Source organism: Cucurbita moschata, unplaced genomic scaffold (genome assembly GCF_002738365.1).
Source record: "Cucurbita moschata cultivar Rifu unplaced genomic scaffold, Cmos_1.0 Cmo_Scf00014, whole genome shotgun sequence".
Lineage (NCBI taxonomy): Eukaryota > Viridiplantae > Streptophyta > Magnoliopsida > Cucurbitales > Cucurbitaceae > Cucurbita > Cucurbita moschata.
In genome coordinates this window covers 1,235,953-1,247,676 of record NW_019268530.1, presented here as the reverse complement: position 1 = coordinate 1,247,676, position 11,724 = coordinate 1,235,953, and the positions used below count along the sequence as shown (strand labels likewise).

General features: G+C 38.5%; 1 protein-coding gene across 1 annotated transcript; it reads left to right on the top strand.

Annotated features, from left to right (window-relative positions):
• Positions 1-179: 179 nt before the first annotated feature.
• Positions 180-11,068, top strand: LOC111452539 (alanine--tRNA ligase-like). The gene is made up of 23 exons (XM_023093312.1): positions 180-563; positions 752-990; positions 1,549-1,689; positions 1,913-2,059; positions 2,703-2,855; positions 2,976-3,105; positions 3,554-3,650; positions 3,828-3,948; positions 4,308-4,367; positions 4,688-4,738; positions 4,822-4,917; positions 5,114-5,215; positions 5,333-5,455; positions 5,947-6,090; positions 6,676-6,747; positions 6,845-6,920; positions 8,576-8,718; positions 8,810-8,918; positions 8,998-9,185; positions 9,921-10,010; positions 10,092-10,274; positions 10,449-10,628; positions 10,763-11,068. Exons 1-23 carry the CDS (start codon positions 200-202, stop codon positions 10,835-10,837), a joined length of 3,084 nt encoding a protein of 1,027 aa, XP_022949080.1. The 5' UTR covers positions 180-199; the 3' UTR covers positions 10,838-11,068.
• The last annotated feature ends 656 nt before the right edge of the window (positions 11,069-11,724 follow it).

Here is an 11,724-nt window from a genome sequence, read left to right as displayed (position 1 = left end):
AAAAAAAAAAAAAAAAAAAAAAAAAAAAAAAAAAAAAAAAAAAAAAAAAAAAAAAAAAAAAAGTTGAGACCAATCCGAATGTGCATAAGAAACTTGGGATCCAAGCAAGAGGTGGGGAGGGATAAAATGTGATGTAGTGGGGCGAGGGGCATAAATAAGTGGAATCGAATTGATGCCGTTTTATTTTATACCCGATTGAATGAACAGAGGATTTTCCAGGGTGAAGGCAGAGCAATTAACCGCTACATGTTTTAGCTCCACTCTTGCTTCCCCTTCTCCATTTTTCCTGCCGCAGCTATCCATTCACTCTCCCACAGCTCATAGCTCAACTGGGATTCATCTCTTCTTCAATTTCCCATTTTCGCCTTGCTCTTCTTCATCGTCTGAGTTATCCATTCACTCGCTGTCAGCAATGCCGGGGGCCGGTTCTCAAGGAGTGGAATGGCCGGCCAACCGCATAAGGGACACGTTTTTTCGGTTTTTCGAAGAGAAGAATCACGTTCAGTGGAAGTCTAGCCCCGTTGTGCCCGTCAACGATCCGACTCTTCTTTTTGCTAATGCGGGTTTGTCTTTTTTCTTCCTTTTCTTGAGTTTTCTTTTGCGTATGTGTGGTTATGGATTGAGGGTGTGGGAGGATAATTGTTGGAGTTGTTCAATTTAGTTGAATTTTATTGGTTATACGAATATTATTACTCATTGAATGTATGTATGACTTGAATGTGGTGCTTGAGATTATGGGTTCTTGTTGCAGGTATGAATCAGTTCAAGCCCATTTTCTTGGGCACTGCTGATCCTAATACGTCTTTGAGCAAGCTTACCCGAGCTTATAACACTCAGAAATGTATTCGTGCTGGCGGGAAACACAATGATCTTGATGATGTTGGGAAAGACACTTATCACCATACTTTCTTTGAGATGCTTGGCAATTGGTCGTTCGGGGATTACTTTAAGAAGGAAGCCATCACATGGGCCTGGGAACTTCTTACCCAGGTTAGTTGACTTTTACACCTAGATATACATTCATGCCTGAAACCGAGCAACGCTAAGGGCGGCATGAGTATATCATTATGGTCTATGATTCATAATTTACAATTTTTCATCTTCTTACATACAACGATACAGTACAGTTTGATTTTTCTATATATGTTTATGTTATGTATGTGTAGTGTGATTTCATACATATATGGACGTATATATGCATTTCTTTTGCTACTTTCCAGCTTGGGCACAATGCCGTTACTTCTTAAATGTTCTGCTGCAACCAGGGAATCATTTTATTTGACTTGTATGATGCAGTCAATCAGTCGTTCTGTTTTTAACAATTTTCTTTTGGGTAAGAAATGCTTGTAATGAAAACTAAGTGCATACAATGCAAGAAAATGCTACCGGGTGTCCAATTAAACCTCATGTAATGTAAAATTATAAAAAGCTCCTCGATCATCTATAATACAAAGATTGAAGAAATCATATTACTCTTCTCTTTGATATATGAGATGCACAAGTTTATATCAGTTGATCTCATAATAGTTGTGTTCTATGACTCTACAGATTTATAAGCTACCTACGGATCGATTTTATGCCACCTACTTCAGTGGTGATGAGAAAGCTGGTCTTGCACCTGATACTGAAGCTAGGGACATATGGCTGAAGTTTTTACCTGCTGAACGTGTCTTACCTTTTGGCTGCAAAGTAAGATTGTATAGCAACTTCTTTCTGTTCTCTGCTCTTGCAAGATACAAGTGTCTTGTATCCTTCTGAAATATGATGCTATTATAAAAAAATATGTTAAACAGATGCTTTAATTATCAAAGATAACAAAATTTTTCAACAATTGTGCGTATCTTCTGTTTTTGTGTTTCTTTCATGTTAGTTCTTTAAAATTTTTCTAACTTATTTTTCAAATTTTGAGCAGGACAATTTTTGGGAAATGGGTGACACTGGTCCTTGTGGACCTTGCACTGAAATACATTATGACAGGCTTGGTGGTCGTGATGCTGCACGATTGGTTAATAATGATGACCCTACATGCATTGAGATATGGAACGTTGTTTTTATTCAAGTAGCCTTCTTGTCCCCTCTTTTCTCTCCTCTGTTTCCCTAAATCTTATTAAATGATTTTTGGTCCTTGCAACAATGGGAGCATATCTTTCCTATTTTTCTAGAGTAGCTTCTCAGATGTAGGCTATATTGTGGTTGAACGGTAGTATGTTTATAAATATCATTTGAGTAGCTGTATCATATCTAACTTCTAGCATGATGGTTCATCTCACGTGAAATCCTGAACGTTTTAGAGGTTCTTGGTTTATATTGCAGTATTAGTTAGGTTTCCATATAATAGAAATGGGGGAAAAGCTAAATGAAGAGTTAAGCAGGATAGTTTTACTTATGAAGGAAGTTTAAAATAAAAAATAATGGGAAGAGAAGTAAGGATGCCAGGACAAGTATTCCAGTTACATTGCATTCTTAATCAGCGCACCTTTCAAAGTTAATAAGTTTGGTTAGCACATGTTTGCTTTGACCTAATTTCTGTCCCTGTCCTTACATTCTTGTCTAGTAACTAATGTATGCATATCAACGTAGTAGATTTGCTGGTTCCTTTGTCTCTTTTGATGGGTTTCAGTTGTTTTCCTCGGTTATTGCTATTATTTGGTTATCAGAACTACTTAGTTGGTTATTAAAGATTCAATTTATCATCGTTACAGTTCAACAGGGAAAATGATGGCTCCCTGAAATCTCTCCCTGCTAAACATGTTGATACTGGTTTGGGATTTGAAAGGCTGACTTCGGTACTGCAGGACAAGATGAGTAATTATGATACTGATGTGTTCATGCCCATCTTTGATGCAATCCAAAAGGCAAGATCGGAATCTTTGATTCAATTGCATGAAACAAAAGTAATTATCTGGGTCACTATATTTGGTCAAAATATTAATTCCTCTTTTGGTGTTTTCTGTTCTTTTATCAAATATTTGTAGGCAACTGGAGCTCGGCCCTATAGTGGAAAAGTTGGACCAGATGATGTGGACAACATGGACGTGGCTTACAGGGTTGTTGCTGATCATATTAGAACTCTTTCAATTGCCATTGCTGATGGGTCTTGTCCAGGTGAGTACCATTAAAAAGATTAGATGCCTGGTCAGATAGCATTTTGAGCCCTTCTACTTATAGTTAACCCGGTTATGTCCTCTCTCTGTGTTTTTATTTTTGGAACTTCCACAAGAATTTGTATTGGCAATTCTTGTACTTATACTGGATTTTGATTTTTCTTCTTCGATATCATGGAAAGGATGGGTCCAGTTTATTATCAAGTAAATTGTGTTTATTAGTTGCATAATTAGTTGTTCACATTATGTGAATTCTGCATCTATTAGTTTCTGTTTCCTATGAAAAAAACTTGAGTTGAATTCTCCTATCATTGATGAATAATGATATTTGATTTATCATGTCCTTCATATTTTGTTGTGATTGGATTTGTCATTCACCTTCACTCTTTGCACATGTGAAGCTCCAAAAAAAAATAGTTTGTCACGTCTCTTGCAAAAATCCTTGATAGGTAATGAGGGGCGTGAATATGTTTTGAGGCGTATTCTTCGTCGAGCAGTTCGATATGGAAGTGAAGTTTTAAAAGCTCAAGAAGGATTTTTCAATGGGTAGGAGGACTTATATATTTTACTTGTTTGCCACTTCTAAATTCTAACATGAGGAGTTTGACAGTGGTTTTCACACGACTCTTCTTTGCTACTTCTTTCAGTGTCATAATATAAATTTGAACTGTATGATTTAATATCTTTTTACATGATTGCCTCTCAATGATTATGTTGATCCAGACTTGTAAGTACTGTGGTGAAAATGATGGGTGATGTCTTCCCAGAGCTAAAACAACATGAAGTGCGAATTAGGGAGATAATTGCAGAAGAGGAAGCAAGTTTTGGCAAAACTTTGCTGAAGGTATTTCTTTCCTAGGGTTTGGGAGTTTGATGGATGAATGTTAAGGTCTTGAATTTTATCTTTTTGGTAAGATAGAAGGCTAAGAACTAAAATCCCTTTGGAGTGCATGTGGTATCTTCCCTAAATTAGTTAGGGATTGGCCAAATCTATGTTCATGGTTAAGAAGAATAAACTTGAAATTGTCTTCAGCGAATGGCTGGATAAAAGTTACGAAAATATTTTCTGGCTCTGTTGAAGTTGTCTACCCAGGGATACTAACCTGGGTGCATCTTGTTTTGATTTGTTATTTCGTTGTGGAGGCTGATTTAATATTCATTTCTTGTTAACAAAACCTAAATCGATAACGAATTTGACGCCAGGGAATTGAGAAATTTAAGAAGGCCGCTCAGGATGTACAAGGGAAGATATTGAGTGGGCAGGTCAGTATTTTTATTATTGGTCTTTATGTAAATTATGTCTCATTTCTTGCATTTGTTTGTGTTCTTTCCGCGAAAGTAAATGCATGAGGCTTTTGTTCTGAGAGAGTGCATCACTCCACCTCTTGCTTGGAATGAAAAAAATTAGGACCCGTTTCCTGGAAAAAAATAGAGGTTTGCTTGAGGCCGTTTATTTCTGTGCCTTGTAAGACTTTAATACATGATTAAGGTTTCCATTTGGATCTTTACAATCAGCAGCTATCTGTTCAAGAAATGTTAAGATATGTGGTTAATTTCATCCTATTTCGTTCTCTACTCCGTAGGATGCTTTTATCTTGTGGGATACATATGGATTTCCATTAGATTTGACTCAGGTACCTGCTCTCTTTCTCCCACACATACACGCACTTACTGTTATCTTGCATATGGTGTTACTAATAACATTTTCATGGGCCAGTTGATGGCGGAAGAGAGGGGCCTGCTAGTTGATACTCAGGGTTTCAATGATGCCATGGATGAGGCAAGGGAAAGATCAAGAAGTGCTCAAAATAAAGTGAGTTCATTTAGCTAGAGTACATTCACATTCTATTTTGGTGTCTGACTGTCTGTTCTACTTTATGGTGGCTCTAAGGAGGAAAAATAATGGATGCTTTCATACGTAAACGAAGTTATGAATGATAATGGATAATTTAATTGACTGGATAAAAGGTTTCGTTAGTTTTACCTTTCGTCTTATTCCTCTCTTCCAGCAAGCAGGTGGTACTATTGTCATGGATGCTGATGCTACAGCAACATTGCACAAAAAGGCAGTTGCTTCAACAGATGACAAATTCAAATTTATTTGGTTCAAGGTTTGTGAATCTATTATTGTCGGTATGGCTATGTTCCAATGCTAATGGAGACCTCCATTTAGCACTGAATTGAATTACAGTCTGATTTCTTAAACCCTTCTATCTTTGTAATTCCAGGACCATGAAAGTGTGGTGAAAGCTATTTTCACTGGTTATGAATATCTGGAAAGTGTAGCAGCTGATAATGAAGTTGGTTTAGTTCTGGAATCTACAAGTTTTTACGCTGAGCAAGGTGGTCAGGTATTTTGAAATCTCAGATACCCTATCCTGATTGCTTGTTAAGAAAGGCTTCACTAACCTTTCTGCAGATCTTTTATACATGTCTGAGAATAGTAGGAGCCTTGGAATTTACTGTGAAAGAGAAAACTTCAAATTGTTTGAGCAATATACTGTTGTTAATTTTCTGGTCTGTTCTGCCCTTTGTCTGGTACTTCAATTGTGTTACCTTTCTATTTACTACATCAAATACTTCAACCAATGAGCTTTTGGGGAAAGGCTCGCTCATGGGCAATTCCTATTTGTCATAAATAAAAAGTTCCCCAGTTTGGGTGACCTTATGAAGAAGTTTAATTGGAAAATACAACGCAATGAGAAGGTTTAATCAATTAAGGTGTGAAAATTATTCTATTGATATTTTTGTTACATCTTATGCTGTTACTTGGTTCTCTTCCCTGGTCATCTTTTCTTATTAATGTCTATCTTATTTATGTTATTCTTGTTTTTGGCATTAGATTTTTGATACTGGATCGATTGAAGGTCCCTTTGGCTCATTTCAAGTATGTAATGTTCAAGTATTTGGAGGTTTCATCATACATATTGGTTCGTTTAATGGTGGGAGTGGCAGAATTTCCCTGGGTGACAAAGTTATTTGTAAGGTAAACTTTGTGTTTTTATGTACGTTGTCATTTATATTTAATTGAAAATCATTCTGCTATTGTAACGACCCATATCCACCGCTAGCAGATATTGTCCTCTTTGGACTTTCCCTTTCGGGCTTCCCCTCAAGGCTTTAAAACGCGTCTGCTAGGGGAAGGTTTCTACACCCTTATAAATTGTGTTTTGTTCTCCTCCCCAACCCATGTGGGACATCACAATTCACCCCCCTTCAGGGCCAGCGTCCTTGGCACACCGCCTCGTGTCTACTCCCCTTCGGAGAACAGCGAGAAGGCTGGCACATCGTCCGGTGTCTAGCTCTGATACCATTTGTAATGACCCATATCTACCGCTAGTAGATATTGTCCTCTTTGGGCTTTCCCTTTCAGGCTTCCCCTCAAGGCTTTAAAACGCATCTGCTGGGGGAAGGTTTCCACACCCTTATAAATGGTGTTTTGTTCTGCTCCCCAACCAATGTGGGACTTCACAGCTATTAAGTGGTTTTGGGGAGTACTCTATGATTTATTAAAGAAGTAACTTAACTAAATACCTTTTGCCATTTTTGACGAGTCTATTGATTCATGCAGGTTGACTATGAGCGGCGTAAGCTCATTGCTCCTAACCATACTTGTACCCATATGTTGAATTTTGCTCTTAGGGTATGTTTGAATTTTGACCTGAATGTGACTGGTTGTTATTAAGGCTGAAATATATTCCTTCTGTTTTAAAAACCTGATTTGAGTAATAATTGTACAGGAAATACTTGGAAATCATGTTGACCAGAAGGGTTCTATTGTTCTTCCTGAAAAACTGCGATTTGATTTTTCTCATGGTTAGATTCTTGTCAGCAGTTGTTTACTTTACTTTCCATATCACAGGGAATTATTTTCTTTCTGTGATGTCCCACATTCGTGGTGGGGTGGTAGGGAGGAGAACAAACCACCATTTATAAGGGTGTGGAAACCTTCCTCTAGCAGACGCGTTTTAAAGCCTTGAGGGAAAGCCCAAAGAGGACAATATCTACTAGCGGTGGATCTGAGGCGTTACAAATGGTATCAGAGCCAGACACCAAACAATGTGCCAGCCTTCTCGCTGTTCCCCGAAGGGGGGTAGACACGAGGTGGTGTGCCAGTAAGGACGCTGGGCCTCAAAGGGGGTGGATTTGGGGGCAGTCCCACATTGATTGGAGAAAGGAAAGAGTGCCAGCGAGGACGCTGGGCCCCGAAGGGGGGTGGATTGTGATGTCCCACATTGGTTGGGGAGGAGAACAAAACACCATTTAAAAGGGTGTGGAAACCTTCCCCTAGCAAACGTGTTTTAAAGCCTCGAGGGGAAGCCCGAAAGGGAAAGCCCAAAGAGGACAATATCTGCTAGCAGTGGATGTGGGGCGTTACAAATGGTATCAGAGTCAGACACCGGACGATGTGCCAGCCTTCTCGCTGTTCCCCGAAGGGGGTAGGCACGAGGCGGTGTGCCAGTAAGGACGCTAAGCCTCAAAGGGGGGTGGATTTGGGGGCGGTCCCACATCGATTGGAGAAAGGAAAGAGTGCCAGCGAGGACGCTGGGCCCCGAAGGGGGTGGATTGTGAAGTCCCACATTGATTGAGGAGGAGAACAAACCACCATTTATAAGGGTGAGGAAACCTTCCCCTAGGAGACGCGTTTTAAAGCCTTGAGGGGAAGCCCGAAAGAAAAAGCCCAAAGAGGACAATATCTGCTAGCGGTAGATCTAGAGCATTACATTTTCAGTTTTTTATAAACATGAGTCACAGGGAGGGAGGGAACGGGGGGAGAAAGAGTGAACCTCCTTACAATGAGGTTTCTAGGAAATCTCCTAACTAGTCGAGAATTTTCCATATAAAAAAGCTTAGACAGTACACACCCTCTAGAGACTATCTTTTCCTTTTTCTCCCCTTATTTTCCTTTTGTAAACAGCTTGGTCTTCATTGAGAAAAATAAAAGAACGTACAAAGGCATTCAAAAAACAAAGCCTACAAAAAGATTCCTCACAAGTTCAATTCACAAATGTCCATATGAAAACATTAAGCCTCGCAACAGCCTCTCATACCTCCTCAGGAGATCTTTCAACCCTTTCAAAATTTCTATATTCCTTTTGAGCCGAATTCCCCACAAATCTAGAGACAAATGATTTCTTCTCCCCAAAATTGTGCGTAGGGAAGCCAATTTTTGGTTGTAGCCGTGCTTGTAAACATCTGTCCTGAGTCCTCTTGTAGTTTTGAATCAGTGGTTTTCCATTTAGGGGAATGAGAGAAAACAAATAGTAGCCATGCTAATACAATTTGTATCCATCTCCTCCTCCTTGGAATGAAACCTATATTCTCCAAAACCACATCCAGAAAATTTATATCAACTATAGCTCCATTATTCTCGTATTAGCTAGTTCTGTTTTTCTCATGGATGAAGATATTTTGCTAATTTTCAATCGTGTATTTGAAATTTTGATTGCTTAACTGTTCCTAAAATATAGGCAAGCCAGTGGATCCTGATGATTTGAGAAAAATAGAGTCAATTGTTAACAAACAAATAGAAGATGAACTGGTTGTAAATGCTAAGGAGGTAACCCTTGCTGAGGCTAAGCGTATTAATGGGTTACGAGCTGTTTTTGGAGAAGTAAGATGCTAGTTGTCTTCTTTATTTCTCAAATCTCTTATTTGATTCTTGAGAAGCATGTTCTCCAATATTTTCCCTGTTTATGATGCAGGTCTATCCCGACCCCGTTAGAGTTGTTGCCATTGGGAAAAATGTTGAGGAACTCCTGGCTGATCCAGATAATGCAAACTGGTTATCCATTTCTTCAGAGCTGTGTGGAGGTCAGTGTGTTCTTGTCATAGTCTTCACTTTTTGCAGCCTGGGCCAAGCTTGCCTCAAATATTCAATGGATTATTGCAGGGACTCATATATCAAATACGCGGGAAGCAAAGGCATTTGCCCTTCTATCTGAAGAAGGAATTGCTAAGGGGATTCGAAGAATTACTGCTGTTACCACTGATTCTGCCTTTAAAGCAATCGAGCAGGCTCAATCACTTGAGCAGGAAGTTGACGATGCTTTTAACATAGACGGTAGCTTGCTGGAAAAGGTTTCTCTCTCACTCTTAACTCTTACAATTTACAAACACTGGTAGTGGCAGATAGGTGTCGTCGGGGTACGGATGATTGTGGGAATTTTATGCTTGATAGGCCGATTTTTATCCGCTTCGCTGTGATGTCCCACATTGGTTGGGGAGGAGAACAAACCACCATTTACGAGGGTGTGGAAACTTTCCTCTAGCAGACGCGTTTTAAAGCCTTGAGGGCAAGCCCGAAAGGGAAAGCCCAAAGAGGATAATATCTGCTAGCGGTGGATCTGGGCCGTTACATTCGCCTTCTCTGTTATATTTTACTACTCCATCAATTCCCATTCCACTTATCCTTTTTCCTCTATTGGAATGGAACTCTAATAAACAAGAAGCATGTGCATGACATTAGAGATAGGAACGATACGAGACGAGAAAACAATACCCGAAAATGGAAAAGAGAGCCTAATCTCCAATAGGACCTAGAAAAGGAAGAAAGTCTATAAAAAAGTTTAGCATTTCTACACCAAGTTAATCTTAAATAACTTGATTGTTTCAAACCTTACTCAAGATCATCAAACATGATTTTTTTTGTTTCATTAGTCTGATCCACTCTAATTATTAATTGGATTAAAATTTCTCTTGTTGAATGATGATTGCTTTGAATGTGCCTTTAAAAGAAAATTGTTCAAGTTGAATCTCTAACCCTTTCCACGTTTTGACGGCTCAATTAAGTTAATTCTTCACTTTATCCTGCAGGTGGTTGCTTCATTTAAAAACCGTGTTGATTCAGCACCAATTCCTGCTGCTAAAAAAGCACAAATTAGGACAAAGATCGCCTCGCTCCAGGTATTGTTTGTAGAGCTACTGTGCATTGATTACCTACTTTAACTGCGTTTTTATTACCTGAAAATTCTTGTTTCCATATAGTTTGAATTAAAGAAAGCTCAGAAGAAGCTTGCCGAAGACAATATGCAGAAAGCTGTCAAGATTGCCGTTGAAACGGCAGATGTGGCTTCTTCAAATGGCAAGGCCTTCTGTATATCCCATGTAAATGTTGGTTTGGATGCAGCCGCAGTTCGTGAAGCAGTGCACAAAGTTATGGAACAGAAGGTGATTTCTTATGCTTAGTAAAACCCATTTTGATGTTTGAATCTACCTTTCGAAAGTTGTTTAAATGAATGCATGATAGCAAGAGTCATGTCCGCATTGTGTGCTTCAATAAACAATATGAAAATATGTTGTTCTTAGAATGTGAAGATTTGATTTTGTATTTGTGATTGACAGGGCTTATCCGCGATGGTTTTTAGCACTGATGAAACCACAAATAAAGTTGTTGTTTGTGCTGGGGTTCCTCCAGAAGGGAGTCGAGGAAAGCCATTAGAGGTATCAGAGTGGTTGACAATAGCTTTGCAGCCATTAAAAGGAAGATGCGGGAAGGGGAAAGGTGGCCTCGCTACGGGCCAGGTAACTTAAATTACCTCACAAACCAACAAAGAAGCTTGAGACTAAAGCAGCTTCACTTTGATCGTTTTAATATTTGTAACATGTTCTTCGTGTTCTTCGTGTTCTTCGTGTTCTTCGTGTTTTGTGGTTTTCAGGGAACTGATGCATCTCAAATCAAGGAGGCAATGGATGTTGCTACATCTTTTGCATCATTAAAATTGAGCAAATGAAAAGTTCTTAGGTCCTACAGTCTCAAGCTGAAGAATTTGCTGTAAATATGTTCGCGCCTATCTGTGCCTTCCACACACAAATACTCTGGTTGGATGTCCAAAGGAATCATTGTGATTCATACTACAATTGGAATCTGTAAAGCATTGTCTTTATTACTACATGCCATAGTCGCAATGTAAAAGTCGGGTTCGTTTTATTTTGATTAAAATATCACTTTGGTCTTTCGATTTCCGAGTTTTATTCTCATTAGTTCTTGTACGTTGAATCAAATACTAGATAATAGGATTGAAGAACTATCGAATATAGAAATCTCTTTAAATGAAGTAAATTACGTGATTATTCAATGAAACTAGTTGAGGTACATGTCAGGCGGCCCCGAACACTCATTGATATCCAAAATATGTCTAAATGCCATGTCGGTTGGCCCCAAACACTCATTGGTATCAAGAATATATATGTCCAAACCCAAGTTAGGTAAGAAGTCTATTTTGAGAAATTTCCACTCATCTTCTCCCTCCTTTTCTGGCCACAACCATGATGAACTATAGGGTCTAAAGTATATAAAAATGTTTTTAAAAGTTTCTTTTAAAAAATTTTAATAAATAAAAAGTATTAATTTAAAAATTATTTTTAAAGAAAACCCTTTTAAAAATTATACAAAAATGGCCGAACACTTCGTCAAATTATCGAACCTGGGAATATCTCTTTGTTTGATAGTAACCACCTCCACTCGAGTTATATGGAATAATTTGAACATGTAATTCTTTTTTTTTAAAAACTATGGTTGTTCTATCTCTTCAGACCGACCCAAATTTTATTATTATTATTTTATTACTACAACAAAGGTCGGGTATGAAACTTCACTGAAAGTAAGACTATGCTCTGA

Bases quoted from the DNA above. Each gene is read 5' to 3' on its own strand.
- LOC111452539 (XM_023093312.1), top strand. From the start codon at position 200: ATGAACAGAGGATTTTCCAGGGTGAAGGCAGAGCAATTAACCGCTACA. The intron at 6,748-6,844 runs GTATGTTTGAAT...ATAATTGTACAG, and splicing joins TGTTGAATTTTGCTCTTAGG to GAAATACTTGGAAATCATGT. The intron at 10,011-10,091 runs GTATTGTTTGTA...GTTTCCATATAG, and splicing joins CAAAGATCGCCTCGCTCCAG to TTTGAATTAAAGAAAGCTCA.